The following is a 20,836-nucleotide window of genomic DNA, read 5'->3' on the forward strand; positions in this document are numbered from 1 at the left end:
CACTGTCACCACGTCCATATAATAAACTCCACAGACATGAAAACTGAGAATTTGGTAGACTAGACATTGCTGTCGCTCACAGTGAAAGAATTTTGTCAATACGACTTTTACTTTTCATTTGGGAACGATTTGTTTCGGCCTGACTTTTCTGTTCATTTTAAGCAGCAAAAGTGAGGTGCATGTCTGTGTCCGTGTGTATGGAGCCATTGGGTGCGGTCACTATAGCAACCAGGCTCACACCTGCCTGCTTAACGAGCTCTGCCTGCCACTGTACCAAGATTCATCTTAAACACTTCTCTTTCAACTGCTGCTGTGTCCACAGTGTTAAAGCCATCATTTTACCCTCAAAACGTCGCCATCGTTGTTCTTTTTCCAACATCTTGTCTTTCAAAGCTCAGAGATGTAAACTTTTTAAACTGTGTGGGTCCAAGTGGAGGGATCACATTTTAGTCATTCAGTGATTCAAAGAATATGACCTTTTAATATTCTTTCAGATGTTTTCTGACTCTAAATGTTCTTTTCTCATTTCTTAGGTTTTTCTAATTTACAATTAAAACATTTTCAGCTTTTTTCCAACTTCTTCTTCTGTGTAACCTTGAGCTTTTAGCAGTTCAGCACTTTTGTTTTCAGGTTAAATTCGGGGTTTTTTTTTTATCTCATTCAAAATTTTTAACTTAAATTCAGTAATTATTTCATTTCAATGCATACATTCAGATTCAAGCATTCACACTGCAGTTTCTTCAGAAAATGCACTTTCTAGTATGAAAATGTAATGTTAGTTTGATAATGTATGACACTTTACAGTGTTGTGGGCGGAGCTGAATTAACCCACCAATCAGGGTGGGATATGGATCTCAGGGGACACCAGCCGGGCTTGATGCAAGCAGGGAAACATTTCTCAATGAGTCAAAGTTCCAGCAGCGTTGCCCTGGAGTGTTTCTTTCTTTCTGTGCCTGGCTGGCTTCCTCCTTTCTATTGGGCAAACGCCGACATTCGCCCCAGCGCGCTGCGTTCACAACACTTCAAAAAAAGTTGTTTTTTTAAGTTGCTGCCCAGCGGGACATTATACGTATATAGATTTATACACGCGTCAGTGGGATTTAAAGTTATTTTTCCACAGAGAGAGATCTCATATTAACTCTCACAGTGATGCGTAGGCGGCGGGATAAAAGAAAAGTCATGAACTCAATGCAGCCCAATTTAGTCTGCAGTCACATAGCGACACCTGTTCATCGGCAACAACAGTCCCCGGTAACCCGGACTAATTATAGGGTCGCACCGTAATTTGTGGCTCCATGTTTTTATTTGCATCACTCCGTTTGCATTGCAGCAAACATGAACATTACATATATTTCAATATAATGTAAAAGCAGTCAAAACAACTAACATCAGAAACAGCTGATGTTATTTGTTATATGTCACGGTGTCATTTCCGCTTCTTTCTCCTGTAACAACAGCCCGGCGCCGTGAGCAGTCGCCTTTTTTGCGCTCGCTATCCCTGCACTTTCTACCATCTGCAAACGCCGCGGTGTTCGTGTCGTCATGAAAGACATGAACATCGAGCGTAAAAACAAAGGAGACTGCTACCGGCTTTTTATCTGCCGATCGCCGTGCTACGGTTGCAAGAAAAAGAAGCAGAAATGACGTTCTCTACGCGTTGAGACGTTCCCCGTCCGTCGGCTAAACGCTTGATTGAACCTTCAATGCGACAGTGACACCAAGTAGAATTATAAATGTCACATAGCCCCAAACATGTCTTTTTCAAAGCCTGCGGTGAAGAGAAAGGTTGGTGATGAGCACCGACAATTTCAGGAAAAGTGGGAAATGCAATATTTCTTTGTTGAGCACAGGGGCACCCCGACCTGTCTTATTTGCACAGAGAAAGTTGCGCTGCACAAGGAATACAATTTGAAACGTCATTACACAACTAGACATGATGAGGTGGATGCAAAATACCAGGGAGACGAGAGAGCGAACCGGGTTGCCAGTCTTAAAACAGATCTACTGAGGCAGCAAGATTTCTCCAAGAAAGCAACCAAAGAGAATAATGCAGCAGTCGGAGCCACGTGGTTAGTGAGATGATTGCTAAAGCAGGGAAGCCATTCACAGAAGGTGCATTTGTCTAAAAGTGCATATTGCAGGCTGCAAATATAGTCTGTCCGGGAAAGAAAGGTCAGTTTAGCAACATCAGCCTTTCTGCCAACACTGCAGCAGATCGAATTTCTGACCTGTCAAGTGACATTTATGACCAACTGTGTGAGAAAGCCAAATGTTTCAGTGTATACTCAGTCGCTCTTGATGAGACCACAGACATCACCGACACTGCCCAGCTCCCAATGTATGTCCGTGGTGTTGATGACAGTTTTGAAGTGATGGAGGAGCTGCTCACAGTAATGTTTAGTTAGTAAAGTTTATGGGCCCTGTTAGAATCAATATTTCATTCTCATTCTGTTGTTTGAGAACAATAACAGAAAAATGTGCACTTGAGAACAAATTTATTGTGAATTCAGCTGTGAATGTAGAGTTTGTCATTATTTTAGCTTCCATTTCCAAATGTTAGCTGACACTTTATTAGGTACACTGGTATCTATATCAGGTACACCTGTGACCTAAATGTTCCTGCAAACAGACTCCTTGGAGACCCCTACATAAATATCCATGAACTATCCAGCTAGACTAGTGTGTCTGTCCCTGAAAATATTCCTGCATGTGTGATTGTTCATGTGTCATCTGCAGGAAACAAACAGGAAGTGAGTGAAGGGCACAGGAAATGTTTCCAGCTCTTCCTCCTCTATCAGACATTCTCTCCATACCTGAGAGTGTCCAGTCTCCAGCCTGGATCCTTCAGTCCAGCCGACAGCAGCTTAATTCCTGAATCACCTGGATGATTGTAGCTCAGGTCCATCTCTCTCAGATGGGAGGGGTTGGAGCTCAGAGCTGAGGCCAGAGAAGTACAGCCTTCCTCTGTGATCAGACAGCCTGACAGACTGCAGACACACAAAACAACAATCTATCTGTCAACAATCGTTTTCTCTTTGTCACAATAACATCTATCCATTTACATCCATTCAATGTAACTTTATTTATAAGTGACAATACCCAACAGACAACAACAGTCATCTGAAGCTGTTTAACAGTGTAAGGTGACCGCCTCCAATATTAGAGAGAAAGCCCCAACCATCAGACAATTGTGGAGATACAGAAATTCTTTTATTGCTGCCATATAATCTGCATCATTATAACTGCATTAATAATGTTCTTTACAGCATTATTCCATCTAATAATATTTCTCACAGTATTGATATTGCATTAAAGTTGTCTATTGAACATGTTCATTTGAGGATCCTTCCATTATGTTAACTTTTATTACAAGTACGGTCAGAAGTATTTCATACACATTGCATATTTGTGCTTATGTCGAGTTGATGTTCGGTTCATTAAGGGTCTTAAGCTTCACTGGCGTGACTGTCCAGGTGATCCATGCTGAGGGAAACTAGAACAGGATGATTGCATGGATGCTTACAATACATATAACACATATAATCTAGGAATGTGTCAGGCCTGAGGCCTTAACTCATTTGGTGTCTCACTATATTTTACTCTACTTCGCAACAGATGACCAGAGTCAATAATTAGCCCCAGAGACCCTGAGGGCTTGAAGTTTATTACCTTGTATGGAAGGTGTTACAGAAAAGAGAAGTTCTGTGTCTGTTTATAGCCATTAAAGATGTACAAGATGTACCATTAACTGTGACTAATGTCTGGAACATATTTTACTCTGACTATTTTTATTGACGCCAAGGGGGGGCGTGTACCCCACTGCTTTGTAAGTGTCCACAACATGTATTTTTGTCAGAAGACATAGGCTGATGTTTTCTCCTGTGTGTTAATAAACTCATTGTTTGATTGCACTTCTCTGGGGCCTCCGTGGTTTGTCTCACTGCTCTACATTGATAGATTTCGCGACACAATCCACTGTGAGCAGCACTTGGTGATGGTGGGAAGAAGAACTCCCTTTGACACAAAGATCCTCCCAGTGAAAACAGGCTCCAGGAGGAGCATCTACCATGACTGGTTGCAGGGTGAGGGGAAAGAGAAGAGATGAGCTCAGAGAGACAAGAACAAAACAGAGAGACAAAAGTTAAGGACATGCAGTAGTGACATATAAAAGCATCAGGAGTGAAAAGAGGGGAGAAGAAAGCAGAGCATCATGGGAAGTCCACCAACAGCCTGAGCCTATAGCAGCATAACTAAGGGATGGTTCAGGGTCACCTGATCCAGCTCGAACTATAAGCTTTATCAAAAAGGAAAGTTTGAAGCTGATCTTCAAAGTAGAGAGGGTGTCTGTCTCCTGAACTCAAACTGGGAGCTGCTGCCACACCCAGTCCAACATAGCCAGGCTGAGTCGTTAGATTAGTCCAACGTAAAGTCAGAAAGTCATTACTTATGTCTCATTTTAGTGCAAATGTAGAAAAACTGTCCAAAAGTTATTTCTAAATCTGATATTAAACAGTTTAAATGGTGAAAAAAGCTGTAAAGAAAACAGAAAGAGTCAATAAAAGCCTCTTTAGAGGGTCACCAGTTTAAAACTCAGACATTTAAACTGGTGATTCTCCTTCTCTGCTCCATTTCCTCTCTAGACTTCCTGTTCCTAGGAGGGATTTGATTGGCTGAATGTCCTTTTAGCCTTTCTTTAGTTCTTTGGGTGCTAATCAAAGAGGAAAACACACGAGTCATGTGACGTGACATAAGGAGCGCTCTGATTGGTTGGGATTGACAAACTATGGTGCTGTTTGCAAGCTTCGCTTTGCAGAGGCAAGAAAATCTCTTAGATAGGGATGAGATGCTCCACAGTGACGTTTCCACACTTTGGAGCTTCTGAAGTGCAGATGTTTGGAAACGCTGCTCCAACGTCTGGTTCAAACACTCAGATCACGTGACCTCAGCTGCCACAGGTGGCATACCTGCGGCTTCCAGGCATTGCCAGTCTCGGGAATTCCCATTTTTCATTGACTGGTCTTTTTGACCCTTTTAATGGCTGAATGATGCTTTTATATCACTGCTTCAGTTTATTCCACACACATTCAGTCCTATCAGCAGAGAGAGAGCCACACACTGTCTGTAACATCATTAGAAGATCTCAGTAAAAACAGTAAAAACTGCTTCAAGGACTAAATCAAACAGGCACCAGGGGCCCGTTCTTCGTACCTCGCTAAGTAAGTTAGCTGGATTAGATTGTTGACGATTTCGCCTGATCTTGGATCGTTCGGTTCCCCGAAGCTCATCCGGGACTTGCTGTCATAGCAACAGATCCGTAAGCGTAAACCTGCTCGGGAGCAGGTTTACTTTATGTAAACAGGATTAGATCGCGGCCACGCAGGTATGTCCGCTTCATTTATACGAAAGCAACAGCGATATTCCACCACTGTTTCACCATAAATAAATAACATCAATGTAACTAAAGATAATGCAGCACTTGATCCATTTATTGATGTCACACAGATACATACAGATCATTTCCTAAAAAAGGGAAATGTACTATTAACATTCTATTACATGTGTGTGATTATTACAGATGTAATTCATATTTCAGAGTAGTAATTGCAAATTACTTTGTGTAATCAAGATGGGAGACCACGGCTATAAAAGCGAAGGTGGATTTGGGAAGCCTGTCGCAGCCATGTCCTGTCCGTTTACGCGAGCAACCCATTGCGGAAGGTGCAAGATTGATAAGGAGAGTCCTCAGAATCCAGCGTATATTGCGGGATAGACAGGATCCTTTAGCTCAGCGCGACAGTGTGCTCATAGAGAGATATCGATATTCCCGTGAGGGTATTATTCACTTAACCAACTTGTTGACGAGGGGGTGCAGGACCACCACCTGTCTTTTTTTGCTCTGCCCTTTTCTTGGTTGCTGTTATAAACAAACAGAGTATTCCAGGGTCTCTTTCCAAGAGACTAAAAGCAATATAAGTGATAAATATTACCATTCTGTAGAATATTCTTATATTTCACTTTTACTTGTTCCCATGTTCTAGTGGGTCCTGTTGTGGCTCTAATGTGAAAGGGGATATAATATAACAATATAATATAATGTAATATAATATAATATTGGATAATATAGTGTCATATGATAGATCTACCCTACCGCCTACTGGTGTTGGCCAGAGGGGCCGATGGCGCAATATGGCAGCCTGGCTTCTGTCAGTCTGCCCCAGGGCAGCTGTGGCTACAACTGTAGCTGCCTCCACCAGTGTGTGAATGTGAGAGTGAATGAATAGTGGTATCGTAAAGCACTTTGGGTGCCTTGGAAAGCGCTATATCAATCCACTCCATTATTATTATTAAATTACTTACGAGTTTAATTTGTCAGCAACTTCCTGCCAGCCCTCTCTCCTTGCTTTTGCAGCCTTTGCAGTGTTCCCTCGCGTTCTGATTAAACTCTGAAACTCCTGAAATCCCTCACTCAAGAGTTCTTGCTCTGCTGCCGAAAAATACCGAGCGCGCTCCTTCGACATTTTCGCCGACCAATCAAAGGGTTGCCGATCAATGTTTCTACTATCGACGCGTAGCCCCTGTTGGGCCACCCAGTGATCTCACATTACTTCATCCAGCTGTACTAATCGTCAACAACAGGTGTGTTCGGAGAACTGGAACAGCGAGCTCACGGTTAGCGCGATGATTTGGTCTTGGATGTGTCATTTGATCTTGGATGTAGTAAGCGAGGTACGAAGAACGGGCCCCAGTTTTCAGCTCTGTCTGCGCTCTACTTTTTTCTACTTACAACAGAAAATAGGATGTACTGCATTCAGGGATATCATCCTCACTGTCAGCTGTTACTCACAGACTGTGTGTAGAAATACAGAAAATACTGATCCTATAAAAAGGAAAGCTAGAAAAACACATTGATTCCAGGCTCTATTTTCCTTTTTGAGTCTGTCAAATCCAACAGGACTTGTGCAGGTTCACTATGAGCCAAACTCCAGACTGACAGTGAAACATCAGGCCAGTGTTAGAAGGTAAAGTTCAGGAAAGTTTTTTAATGGTTCAGAAGATGTTCAGCTGAGGACGACTTAAAGATGTGCGTGAAATGGAGGCTTCTGATTGGTCAGAATGAGCCTGTGAAAATGGGACAAACTTTGTATAAAGAAAGAAAACACATTTAATCTTTTCATGGAACTGTATCTTTTTCAAAGTGATTCCAAATCAAAGCTAACGCCACGCCAGCTTGTAACTTTGATTGACAGTGTGTAGAACTGATGACACAAACTCCCAGAAAACCTCAAAGTCAACATAACGCATCCAAAGCTTCATGGCTGGGAGCAAAACATGAGGCCAACAAACAGCTGTAAACCTGTGTGCCTATTACAGTAAACACAGCAGTCTGTTATGTTTGACTAAACTGATGTATTGTGTGTCTGTAGTTGTGTTGTGAACTGTGCTGGGCTCGTCTGTGTCCCCGTTTCACAGAACAGCATCTTCAAGATGGCACAAATGCTTCCAGTGTTTCAGTTTGACGAAGCCTGGCTTTGCCCATCGCTGCTTTTAAAACAGTGTTTGTGCTGCCAAGGACATCTTGTATTGGTCTCATGTCATGAATGGGAGTGTTTCAGGAGGCAGACTGAACCTTTGATGAGTTTGGTGTCTTAAACTGAGGAATGAAAGGACACGAGGAACAAACTAAAGAGAATCTAAAAGAGGCCGGCAGCACATGAGGAGGAGAAACTGACACTGACATAAAGACTGAGGGAAGGACAGAGCCATCTATACAGCTGAGGTCAACACAGGAGGGTCATGTGACACAGCTGAAACTCATCCAGACAACGTCTGACACCAGAGACCATACTTACCAAAATAAAACAGGTTATAATGAACAAAAATGAGTGGAACAGCGGAGTGAACTGAGCAGCAGGAGGGAGGGCGTTTCTCCAAAACATGTGTCCATCAAAATTATGGACAGTCGTGTATAATAAGTAGACTTGTTCAGATTTGTCCAACACTTTTCTCTGTCAGTGTTTCACAGAATATCATCAAAGAGTCATGATAGTTACCATTAGTGTCACTGTGGAGATGCTTATTCCAGCATCACTGACTTCATGGTTCCAGTTTCCATCACTAAGGACTACATGTAGTGATCCTGCTGTTAGCCATGTTAGCATGTTAGCTCCAACAGGTGGTCAGTGTGAGAGCGGTGATATCAGTGACATCTAAACAAGGAAGGAAGAGACTGTTGAAGGCAGCGAGCTGTGACTGCTGTGACCAGTGTTCTCACACTATTTTCTCCCTGTGTCAACATACATGAGGCTGCTTCAGCTGCAACACACCACAAACACCTTTATACAACTAAATATACTGAGAGCGCACTGCTGTGGTTGCTGTGGTAACCATCCATATATCCAGCTGTTTGGGGCCGAGTCTGCTTCCTCATCCTAGGGAAAAACCCTCAAAGTTTCATGTGTTTTTGACTTGAAGCTTTTTGTGATTTGGTTTTATTTGTTGTTCTACACACACAATAATGAAGAGCACATGTTTATAGTGACACATTCAGACCAATGACAACAGTCCATTCACACTGACCTCCTTCCAGCAACTTTTAGGACAGCCAATAGCAATTTTCCTTACTGAGGAGTTGGCAACATTGCCAGGAGCAGTGGGTGAATGGCAGCATCACCATGAAGGATTAGAATAAAAATACATCATCATCCACAAAGAAAACCAGTCTGAGTGTCTGATGCTCTCGTTATAAAACCGCAGTCGCAGCTTGTGGCTACATTTAGCTGGTTTGCTAGTTAGCTGGTCTGCTAGTTAGCTGGCTTGCTAGTTAGCTGATTTGTTCGTTAGCATGGAGCTAACCTAACTCACTAGAACATTTGATGCTAAACTGTCTAAACTGTGTGAACAGCTTTCATTGCTGCTCTGTGTTACTCTCCAGCCTCTCTTTAACTCAGTCCTCTCAGTTTTTTCCTCGTTACAAACTAGAAAACCTTCTTTTTCAGCTTTTCCACACCCGAGCTGTGGCTAAGGTGCTACCAGCATGCAGGCTCGGTCTGTGTCACTCAATAGTTACACTCCTCACCCAGACTAACACCACTCCACAAATTCACCACTAGGAGGCGCTAAAAGACCACATACAGTGAGATCATCACTAAATGTCTGCTGTGTCTGACGTAGGGTTGCCAACCGTCCCTTGAATAACGGAATCGTCCCGTATTTAGAAACAAAAGTACACGTCAGTGGCGCGGCTGCCCCTCTGTTGGTCTTCCTTGGTCTCTTGTGTTCTGGGGGCCTCTGGATGTCTGGAGTTTTGATCTCCTCCACACCTGCTTCATGCCCTGGAGGACGGGGCTGTGGCCCCCCCACACCCTCTAGCAGATCATTACATGAAGGAACCTTTTAAAAAAAACAAGCGCGTCCATGCTCACAGGTGTACACACGGGTGATCACACCCACAAACTACACCCTTTTTGGCTCCTACCTCAAAGCACACTGTGTTTTGTTGATCTTATGTGCTGCACAATAATGTTTAACATTTAGTATTTACTGTCATATTCCCATATATCATTGTGATGTTGTTTATTCTATTACTCTTGTTCTCTTCTGCTTGTTTTCCTTTTTCTTTCTCAGCAGGTGATCCAGGTGATTGATATATGCATTTTTTTTTTCCTGCCCATTCTGTTGGTTTTTGTTTTTTGCCCTTCTCCCCCGTCCCTCTTCTCAGCTGTTTCTCTTTCCCTCTTTCTTTCTCCCCTTCTTTCCCCCAGTCAAGTCTGTCCCGTATTCAGCAAGTGAAAATAAAATAAACAATAAAAGGTGAATCAAATGGACCATTACGGCAAGGCTGGGATGGTCAATTTGGTAAAGTAAATCCGTTGGGCATCTTTCTTTGCCTTTAGACAACAATTCTGATGCAAAAGAGCCAAACGGGACAGGCAAAATAAATAAATAAATAAATAAATAAATAAAAAGTACACGTCCCGTATTGAGCTCCAAAGGGACGCACTTTGTCCTGTAATACAGAGAGAATCAAAAGTAGTCTATAAATGTTAATGGAATTAACGCTTTGTTTGAAAACATAATTCCCAGCCCCTCTCCTGCTTTGTGACCAATGACCTTACGCACGAGTATGACAATTCAGATTACCACTTATCTCATTGGTAGAGGAAAGGTCGCTCGCTGAGAAAATACCAGAAGACAACAGATGACCACAAAAAGAAGCATGGCCAACAGGGAAACAAACGCTGACACTGCGGTGCAAGTCTCGGACGACAGTACACCTTCGACCAGCAATGTTTGTACCCCACCGAGAAAGAAAAAAAAAGGCTGCATAAGTGCAGGGAGGAATGGGAAAATGAAAACACCTCGCTGGAAAAAGTGCGCGATAACACCTATAAAGCGCACTGCACTGTGTGCCGTCGCACTTTTTTCATAGGCCATGGTGGACTGGCAGCATGCTTCTAGTGGTGGGCACATGAGTGGCATGAAAGCTCAGGGAACCCTTAACCAATTTGTTGTTCACCAGGCCATGGCAGCAGAAGATATGGTATGTAGACATTGTTGTTGTTTTTAAACCCTCTGGTTAAGGTTAATGTGAGCATGTGCAGTGAATATCAACTCTATGTGGCCAGAAGTGTGATAATATAATTTATTTTGTGTAATAAACAACTGCAAGGATAGATGATTACAACGAATAGATGACTAATACATAAAAGTAATACATAGATGAATAATGATGATGAGTTAAGATGCGTAATCATGGGAACAAGCAGGTTTACAAACACGAGCAGCTGATTAGCATTAGAAAAGCTGAAATAATACCTCAACTGAAGCCAGCTGCACTAAATGCACTTCATGTGGACTGTTATAAGAATGTTTTTCTTTCTACTGTTTTCTATTAATTTATATAATTTTAAGTTAAGCAGGACAGAGTTCTTTTAAAGAAAGATTAACTTATATTCTTTAAAGTTAAGCATGACAGGCTTCTGTTTAAGAAAGAGACCTGTTTTATTGTGTTAATGTTGTCATTTTGCGCTACAAATAAATGGCTAAATGATCATTTGTTTCCCATGTGTCCATATCACAAAGAATATGCATCATTAAATCAACTTCAAGTCAAATGGTTAAAAAAATAATTTCACACACACAAAAAAGAGCTAAAAAATTCACCACACTTGGAAGGGTGGAGACAACTGGGTCGCCCGGCCCTGGCCACGAGGTGTCCCAGGAAGTTGGCAACCCTAGTCTGACGGTGACTTGGGTTTTTACTAACTGGCTACATGAGCATGATTAGCTGCAGTTCTATCTTTGTAAAAGAGACTCAGCAGCAGATTAGAACCAAACAGAAACATTTCTACTTTTTCTGCAGCACCAGCTGGATGCATGGAGCCTAAACTCCAGTGACAATGAGACACATACAGTGTGACTGCTGTGACTTTACAGCTGGGCCTCATTCACATTGGACTGTGGGAGGAAGCAGAGTATCTGAAGACAACCCACACACACTATCACCCTTATTTAGAGAAGTATAATGAATTAACTGATAAAGTAATAAATTATTTGATATTTCAATGAAAATACTTTTTAACAATTGTTTAGAAGTCAACAATAATAGTTAAATAAAAAGAAGCGTCAAATCAATAAACACGCAATAAAACCTTGTACAGCTGAAACTCATGTAGACAATGTCAGGGGACGAAGTAAAACTAAACCTTTGACACCAGAGATGAAAACTACCAAAATAAAACAGGAAGTTAATAACAACCATGAGTGGAACACCTGAGTGAACCTAGTAAAGGGAGAATACATCATCATCCACAAAGAAAACCAGTCGGAGCTTGTGGCTGCAGTTAGCTGATTTGCTACTCAGCTTGGAGTTAACTCAGTAGAACATAGAATGCTAAACTGTCTAAACCAGGGGTGTCAAACATATGGCCCGTCGGCCAAATTCAGCCCCTGAGATAATTTCATATATCAGTTATTAAAGAATTTTCAGGGTTGCTGATATTCCATGGCAGCAGGGCTGGGACTTTATTCTGATGGACACATCATGTGGCCAATCACATTAAGAGACAGCCTGGGATCATGCCACTATTTAAAGAAAGGGATGGGGGCAAACGTTCAGAAGAAAGCAAGCTTAGTGGTACAGGCCTGGTACACACAGACACAGGTTTAAATTCAAGCGTGTCAGGAAAAAGTGAAAGCATAAAATGAGCAGCATCTGGCTGAATTTCAGTGATATTGGAGACGGCAAAGCTGAGTGCAGAATTTATAAATTAGAAGCTGGATAAAGTGATACCCATTTTCCATTGTGAAGGACAAAAGGTTTCAAACTTGTCCAGGCCTTAAGGTCATGTCTGTCCTCTTCTTAGTGGTAGTAAATGTATAAAATTAAGACTAATGAAAACACTGAATTAAAATTGCTTCCTTTAAAAACACCAAGCTTACAGTTCAGTTTTGAATACTACATATATAAACTATATATAACAAAGTGCCTTTGAATGGCAAGGATGCAGAAATGTCTGTATGTAGCACAGAGCCAGTGCTCACGGTCTGAATGAGTGTCACAGACCTGAATGTGCATTTAAAGAAATTTATAATTAAATTTCTAATTATGATCTTCAGCACCCAACACCATGACTATGTACATATTGTCGGGTGTAAGAATATTTGTGTTGTGTTCTGTGGATTCAACTCTGCAAACTCATCAGTAATTTCATCAGCAAGTTTCTACTTAGACAGCAATAAAACAGAAAGCAGTTCCCAGGAACTACTTCTTGTTTTAGAATCTTTCAACATAAGAGTACTTTGCACATCAGAACACCCCCATATCTCCTCTTATTAAAGGATTACCTTATTATTAATTTGCTAATTCTGCCAGTTGATTACAAAATGCTTGATCTCACCTGAGAGTTTCCAGTTTGCAGTGTGGATTCTTCAGTCCTTCAGACAGAAACTTCACGCCTAAATCCTGCAGGTTATTGTTACTCAGGTCCAGCTCTCTCAGATTAGAGGACTGAGAGCTGAGACCTGAGGACAGAGCTTCACAACTTCTCTCTGACAGGTTACAGAGACTCAGTCTGAAAAATAACAGAAAAACAATTTAAAAAAAACTTACTTTTGATCAAGTGTAATGAGATTACATAACATTTAGCAATATTCCATTCTCTTTTTGTCAAGAAAGTAACGAGCAACATGTGGAAACAATCAGAGAGAGAACAGTGAACAGAGCAGTAAAAGAACAGTGGATAGTTCAATAGGCTTTTGGTATCAACAAAACGTGCCAAATTTCTTTATTTTGTCATCGTTTAAGAAGAGTTCATGATTAAAACTTAGATAACAACTCAAGGCCAGGTCTGGATGTAACTTTGATGACAGTTACACCCAGAAAAATTTCAGAAATGCCGACAGGTATTCAGTATTGAACAAAATGAGTACTGATTATCACTTAACAGTTGTATACACTTTTCAGACACCAGCACTCATAACTGTGGTTTTGGGGGTTATTTTGTTAGTGGTTTTAGTTGATCACACCTGCTTTTTGTCAACAAGCATATGAATACAAATGTACTTACAGAGCTTTGTTGGAGGCTTTGACCACTGGCAGCAGCCTCAGAAGAGCCTCCTCTGAAGCAGAGTATTTCTTCAGGTCAAACACATCCAGATCTTCTTCTGATGACAGTAAGATGAAGACCAGAGCTGACCACTGAGCAGGAGACAGTTTACCTGTGGAGAGACGTCCTGATCTCAGGGACTGTTGGATCTCCTCCACTAGAGAACAATCATTCAGTTCATTCAGACAGTGGATCAGATTGATGCTTTTCTCTGCAGACAGATTCTCACTGAGCTTCTCCTTGATGTACTGGACTGTTTCCTGATTGGTCTGTGAGCTACTTCCTGTCTGTGTCAGCAGACCTCGTAGGAGAGTCTGATTGGTCTGCAGTGAAAGACCCAGGAGGAAGCGGAGGAACAAGTCCAGGTGTCCATTTGGACTCTGTAAGGCCTTGTTCACAGCACTGTGGTGGAAGTGTTTCTCTGCAGATTTTACTTCTTTTTCAGGTTTTTGTTTCCAAAACAATATAGACCATATGGACTTTGTTTGTTGTTGTTCCAGCAGATTGAGTCCAGCGTTGCTGAAGGTCAGATGGACATGAAGAGCAGCCAGAAACTCCTGAACACTCAGATGGATGAAGCAGAACACCTTGTCCTGGTACAGTCCGCTCTCCTCTTTAAAGATCTGTGTGAACACTCCTGAGTACACTGAGGCTGCTCTGATATCGATGCCACACTCTGTCAGGTCTGATTCATAGAAGATCAGGTTTCCTTTCTGCAGCTGATCAAAAGCCAGTTTTCCCAGAGACTCCATCATCTTCCTGCTCTCTGGACTCCAGTGTGGATCTGTCTCAGCTCCTCCATCATACTTGACCTTCTTCACTTTGGCCTGAACCACCAGGAAGTGGATGTACATCTCAGTCAGGGTGTTGGGCAGCTGTCCTCCCTCTCTGGTTTCCAGCACATCCTCCAGAACTGTAGCAGTGATCCAGCAGAAGACTGGGATGTGGCACATGATGTGGAGGTTTCGTGATGTCTTGATGTGGGAGATGATGCCGCTGGCCTGCTCCTCATCTCTGAACCTCTTCCTGAAGTACTCCTCCTTCTGTGGGTCAGTGAACCCTCTGACCTCTGTCACCATGCCAACACAGTCAGGAGGGATCTGATTGGCTGCTGCAGGTCGTGTGGTTATCCAGAGGCGAGCAGAGGGAAGCAGTTTCCCCCTGATGAGGTTTATCAGCAGCACATCCACTGAGGTGGACTTTCTAGGGTCAGTTAGGATTGTAGTTTTGTGGAAGTCCAGAGGAAGTCGACACTCATCCAGACCATCAAAGATGAACACAACCTGGAAGTCTTCAAAGCTGCAGATTCCTGCTTCTTTGGTTTCAGTAAAGAAGTGATGAACAAGTCCCACCAAGCTGAACTTTTCCTCTTTCAGCACATTCAGCTCTCTGAAAGTGAATGGAAATATGAACTGGATGTCCTGGTTGGCTTTGTCTTCAGCCCAGTCCAGGCTGTATTTCTGTGTTAAGACTGTTTTCCCAATGCCAGCCACTCCCTTTGTCAGCACTGTTCTGATTGGTTCATCTCTGCCAGGTGAGGCTTTAAAGATGTCTTCTTGTCTGATGGTTGTTTCTGGTCTGTCTGGTTTCCTGGATGCTGTTTCAATCTGTCTGACCTCATGTTCATCATTGACCTCTGCAGTCCCTCCCTCTGTGATGTAGAGCTCTGTGTAGATCTGATTCAGGAGGGTTGGGTTTCCTGCTTTAGCGATGCCCTCAAACACACACTGGAACTTCTTCTTCAGGGTGGATTTAAGGTTACGATGACAAACAGCAGCTGGAAGTTCTGAATAATAATAATAAAAATACAACTTTAACAATCATATTTTACAAAATGCTGATGACAATTTCTGACCCACTGAGAAATGACTGAACACACTGGTGTCACAAGTGTCTCATTTATCCAGCAGCTTAAATCTTTAGATAAAGCCTCTTACGTCTCTGCAGACGGTCAGCCAGCTCCTCCTGCTTCATTCTCCTCAGGAAGTCCACTGTGATCTTCACAAATGCCTCTCTGCTGTGTCTCCTCTGCTCATCATCCTCCCTCTGAAACTCCAAGCACTGGGGCTTATTTGGATTCAGAGCCTTCTGGATCTTCTTCAGCTCGTTCTTCACAAAAGTGATGATGTTGTCCTCCAGCAGCTGGAACAGAATACTTTATGAATGACCCACCACTCTGAACTTCAGTCCACACAACATCCACTTCTTTACGATCAAGGGGCATATCATCCACGAACTCTTTACCAATTATAGGTTTGACTTTATCTGATTAACTGAGACTTTGTCCACAACTCCATGATCCCAAAGCGTTGATGCTGTTCATATGAATGCAGCGATTTCAGTGGGAGAAACATTTCACTGGTGTTCAGAGCTGAACTACCAACAGGTTGATGATCAAAGCCAGAAACTTGGAGATGTTTCAGGTGACTGAGTTGATCGTACAGACAACTGGTCTTAAAGGTTCACTCTGTTTACACATACAGATCAGTATTTAAGGTTTGACTCTCATCATCCACTGGGGCACAAACTGGGCGTCATCAGGACACAACAACACAGAACAAACACCATCCCCACAGACACAGCAGCCAGCGAAGCAGAAGAACTTCACATCAAGAAGGTCCTGAGTAAATGTGAACGCTGGTTTGAGGGCGGAGTCAAGGAGGCCATTTATGTGAAAAGGAAAGACCATCTCTGAATGGAGGAGGGGCTTAAGGGTACATTTGTCACCATCTTACATGCTGTGATTGCAGCCATTCCCCAGCTCTCTGTGAACTGGACTCATGACCATTGATCAACAACCATTGATCAATGGTCCTGACAATATGCGTACCAATGATCAATGAACTGACCTCCCAGCCCATTGTTCCTTCAGTGGGCTGGTTTCAGTCATACAAATGTCCTGTTTATAAGATTGAAACCTGCAGTCAGCTGAGACTGAAGAAGTCACCTGATGATGATGAAACGTTTCTCCCACTGAAAACATCCAGATGAACAGAATCAAGCTTTTTGGGATTTACGTACCTGGATGATTGAGCATCAAGACACAACTCTGTGACTTTTCTCAGATGAATAAATCCTCTCCTCCAGCTTTGTTTACATCTACCAGCCCTGTGGCGCTGCCCAGGGACAATAATCTATGTGAGAGGTGGAAAGTCATACAGGTGTCTGCTCCTGCCTTCAGTTATTTTATCTACTGTGTGTCAACTGGCTGAACCTCCTCCAACTGTCTACTGTCTCCCTAAACTCAACAATGACTTAGTGATCTATCCATTCTCTGACCAAACACATCCTGCTGCAGGAGGTTAACATAGCAGCCAATGATGATCCCACTCACTGTGAACAACACATTTGGACCTGATTTGCTGCTCTGGTTCACACGTGAACTTCCACTGCTGCTGTCACCAACTTGAGAGGCTCTACAGAAAAACTGGACTTGTCCATAAAAATCATAAACTACATTATAAGGACAGCATTGCTCAATCAACTCTAATTACTATGACCATGTTATCTCTTCTAACTAAGGTACAGACACTCAAACTTGCTGCTTTCAGTGAGAAGTCAAATGTCTGAATATGAGCTGGAAGCCGCTGAGAGTCCTCCTCCTTCCCGTGGGGTTTACTTTCTCTACTACTTTCACTATAAACACGCCCCTTTCATGCACCTGCAGAGGGCCACCAGCAGATGGAGCTGTCTTAAACAAATCCACTTGGATAGTTAGCTGTAGATGATTTTCTCAGTATGATTGTAGGACTTTGAGTTATTCTTCAGATTTATTTAAACTCTTATATTGTGCACAAGTGTTGAGCGACCCATAATTTCTCTGTACTTTTCATAAGAGCAGCCAGACTTTCAGCTAGTTTTTGTTTTTTAAGAGCTCAAAGTTATTGAAGAAACAGTTATTCAGCTTCATTCCCACTGATCTCAACTACAAACTGTTTCACTTTGGTTTCTGTTTAAAGCCTCGATGTTTAAAACGTTTCCCTGTGATCACATTTGCACCGTCTGATTTCAAAGTTTGTTTTCTTTTGGTCATTTAGTCCACAGAGTCCTTGGTGTTCTGAAAGGGACCTATAAATAAATGCATTATTATTATTATTAATAATAAAGTAGTTGTTGTACATGTACAGACCATAAATATGGAGTCCAGCTGTGTTTGATGCTGCTGGGCAGACTGACCACTGGGAACCTCTGAGCTCTGCTGCTCCACTCTGTGGAAGAACCATGAAGGATTAGATCAACACAGGATAACGATCCAGGAGTTTCTGCTCAAATAACTTCATCTGAATCAAGTCTGTCAAGTTTTAGACTCTCAGATTCTGAAGATATATTTTCTGTTTTCTATGAACTTTCTTTCATCAGTGATGGAAGTGATGATGCTGCAGAAGCTCAGAGGAAACTTTGAGACTTCATCAAACTGATAAATTCACTCACTGGAAGGTAAAACTGTGATGAACCATCAACTAATGCTCTCAGGAGGCCAAAGGTCCCTGAATGTAACTGTGCAGTAGATTCAACGAGTGTTTGAAACCTGACCACTTCCATATGTTTTCATTCTAACACAAGTCCTTTTCTCATGGCTTTGATTTGAGTTTTCATTTGAGTTTTCTGAGTCTCGTATTTGGAGTCGAGTCTAATCAATGATCTGACAGAAGAACATTAAAAAGGATTTAGCAGTGCTGTCAAAATTAACATGTAGGGTTAGGGGTTCATCTGTTATCATGATTAACATGATAAAAACCTTTAACACGACACATCTGGAGAGCAGAACGACTCAAAATCCCTGAAATGTTTCTATCAACGCACTTCGGGCAGTTTGTCCGAGTAGAGTTACCTTTGCACACGTGCAGATGTGCAGCACATCTGTTAGTGACGGCAGCTGAACCAATCAGCTCAATATGGAAGATGACAAACACACACTGACCTCCCGATGGAAAGTTTGAGCATTAAAAAAATAACAAGACGGACCAGCCGACCAACATGAAGGATTCTGCACATCGTGACAGAAGGAATTTTCTTGTCACCGAAGCACTTCCAGCTTAAAATATCACAACAATGCAAAGCACTGATGACACAACTGCCAAGTGGACAAACTGCAGACCTGTTAGTGTTGTTAATAACATAGTTTTGGTTCCTCGTGTCAAAGACTTGAAGAAGAGTGACAGAGAGTGTTAGACTGCTGCAGGATCAGTGCCACCTCCACAGACCTGTGAAGAAAATGATTGTTTGACAGATGGGCTCAGATTCAGGATCAGCTGAGGAGTTTGTGGCTGACAGAATCCTGCAGGTACAGAGCAGAGCCCATCATTAGCATGCAGGACTGTCCCTGGGGGGGTCGGCTCATTCAGGAGGTTAATCAATGTTTACATGTTCAATAAACATGTTAAGTGTGTAAATTTGCCCTTTTCTCTCGAGTCTGTTTGCTCATGAAATGAACTTTGATTCGTTTACATTAAAAATGATGTTTAATGGTGATTAATCCAAATTAATCCACAGTAACCCTGTGATGAGTCTGATTAAACATTTTCATTAACAGCAGTAATATAGATTATATATTATTATATATTAGTGCACACTTAGCTTTTAGTATATATGTTTGTTACAAAGTTGTATTTACAGCAGAGAAGCTGAGTTAAAGACTGAAAACTATTCAAAGTCTCTTTGAATTGAAGCGTTTAACATTCTTTGTGTTTATTCTGCATTGACTTCATTATATGGTGTAAACGTCTGTTACAGGCTTAAATATAAAGTTGGAAAAATGTAACTGCAGCTATTGATCAAGTAATTGTGATTAATCAGGATTAATGACAGAAGATTGTGTCATTAATTAGTCATGTTTTAATCTACTGACAGCACTAGTGTTCACTCTGGTGCCTCCAACTGTTTTACGCCCTTTCAACACCTTCGTGGTCAAAAGTGTACACGCACAAAATCTACAATAAAACCCTCACGCAGCAATAGGACAGACACACAATCCATTTATCTCTGTCTCAAACACACACACGTGTATTCAAAGCCTCGATTTGTTCATATTTCATCTGTTGTGTTTTTATCTTCAGCGTTTTCAGTGTTGCTGCATTTACACCAAAAATGTTTCCATTGATGAATCAGATTGATTTGAATGTGTTTCATCCATACAAATCCCTCCCTGGTGGTCACATGACTCTATAACATAACAGGAGTCATGTGACAAGAGTTTCATGCTGTAAAATGTCAAAATGGTTGAATGTGGTGGAGTAAAAATGTGAGATATCAACGACTTTTCTTCAATATGAAATGTTTGCAGGGCCTGACAGGAAGTGGACGGACGCTCTGATCACTTCCTGTTTGCTGAAGTGGGTTTTCAGTTGTTTAGAAACCAAAGGCTTGTTTTAAAAGACAGTTTAAATGGGACTGAGGGAACGACGTGTTTGTAGTTTATATCCAACAACATCAAGCAGTTTAATCAAAGAGTTCCTGTTACTAACAGCTCACCTCTCTGCAGCAGACACAGGCTGGACTTTAAAATCAATGAGACCACCTTTAGACCAGTCACTCTGTAAGGACACAGAGCTGGGTCCAGGTTCAGGTCCAGCAGGTCTCCCATGGATCCTGTCAGAGAAGAAAAATGTGTTTTGAGAATGAGCAGAAGGAAACTCCAAAGTAGTGTTTCACAGTGTAAGAACAGAGCGCCACCCAGGGGTCATTTACACTGTGCAGGACTATTGATGGTCCCACTGTGAGCAGCAGGAGTTTAAATGTTGGACATGTTTGATAGAAATAAGGAATAAAGGTTCAGTGACTTCCTTTGAGATGCAGTTTAGAGACCAGGAAACATCAAACAGTTCATTTAAATCAGATAAACTGACATCAAAGAGTTCATGTTGCTAACAGCTCACCTCTCTGCAGCAGACACAGGCTGGGATTTAAATTCAATGGGAAGAACTTTAGACGCGTCACTCTGTAAGGACACAGAGCTGGGTGGAGGTCCAGGCTGGTTCCTGTGAATAATGATGGAGCAGTGATGTGAGTGCTGAGCTGTGACATGGAGAAGAGTCATGGACAGTTAGAGATGGTCATCTCACCTCTGCGCTTTGGTCTGGCTCTCATGTTCCCCACACAGAGTGCTTTTAGAGGGAGGGACTCCCTCCTCTCTGTCCTCACACTGATCCATGCTGCTCAATTCACATCAGCTCACACACACTTTCTACCTTCACCTGCAGAGGAAACACAAATCATTCATGTGCACATCA

General features: G+C 42.1%; 2 protein-coding genes and 1 long non-coding RNA gene across 5 annotated transcripts in view; 1 reads left to right on the forward strand and 2 right to left on the reverse strand.

Moving 5' to 3' along the window:
* LOC309702533 overlaps nt 1–20,836 on the reverse strand; it is a 120,529-nt gene that overhangs the window by 89,300 nt on the left and 10,393 nt on the right. The gene's annotated exons all lie outside the window — the stretch shown is intronic.
* The window catches only part of LOC309702279 (uncharacterized protein), a 164,537-nt gene that overhangs the window by 79,672 nt on the left and 64,029 nt on the right, over nt 1–20,836 (forward strand). The gene's annotated exons all lie outside the window — the stretch shown is intronic.
* LOC309702194 (protein NLRC3-like) overlaps nt 1–20,836 on the reverse strand; it is a 43,474-nt gene that overhangs the window by 21,869 nt on the left and 769 nt on the right. The window contains exons 2-9 of one of the 2 annotated variants that reach the window (XM_082526701.1): nt 20,669–20,794; nt 20,483–20,584; nt 20,079–20,195; nt 17,737–17,815; nt 15,545–15,749; nt 13,569–15,393; nt 12,900–13,073; nt 2,814–2,987 (exon numbers count right to left, since the gene is read on the reverse strand). In XM_082526701.1, coding sequence (XP_082382827.1) covers nt 2,814–2,987; nt 12,900–13,073; nt 13,569–15,393; nt 15,545–15,749; nt 17,737–17,815; nt 20,079–20,195; nt 20,483–20,584; nt 20,669–20,757 — 2,765 coding nt within the window. In that variant the 5' untranslated portion in view covers nt 20,758–20,794. Of the gene's footprint in view, nt 1–2,813; nt 2,988–12,899; nt 13,074–13,568; nt 15,394–15,544; nt 15,750–17,736; nt 17,816–20,078; nt 20,196–20,482; nt 20,585–20,668; nt 20,801–20,836 lie in introns of both variants that reach the window. The other variant, XM_082526700.1, reaches the window with a different exon arrangement.

This window comes from Aulonocara stuartgranti (assembly GCF_965226115.1).
Source record: "Aulonocara stuartgranti genome assembly, chromosome: 3".
In the NCBI taxonomy this organism is placed as follows: Eukaryota; Metazoa; Chordata; class Actinopteri; order Cichliformes; family Cichlidae; genus Aulonocara; species Aulonocara stuartgranti.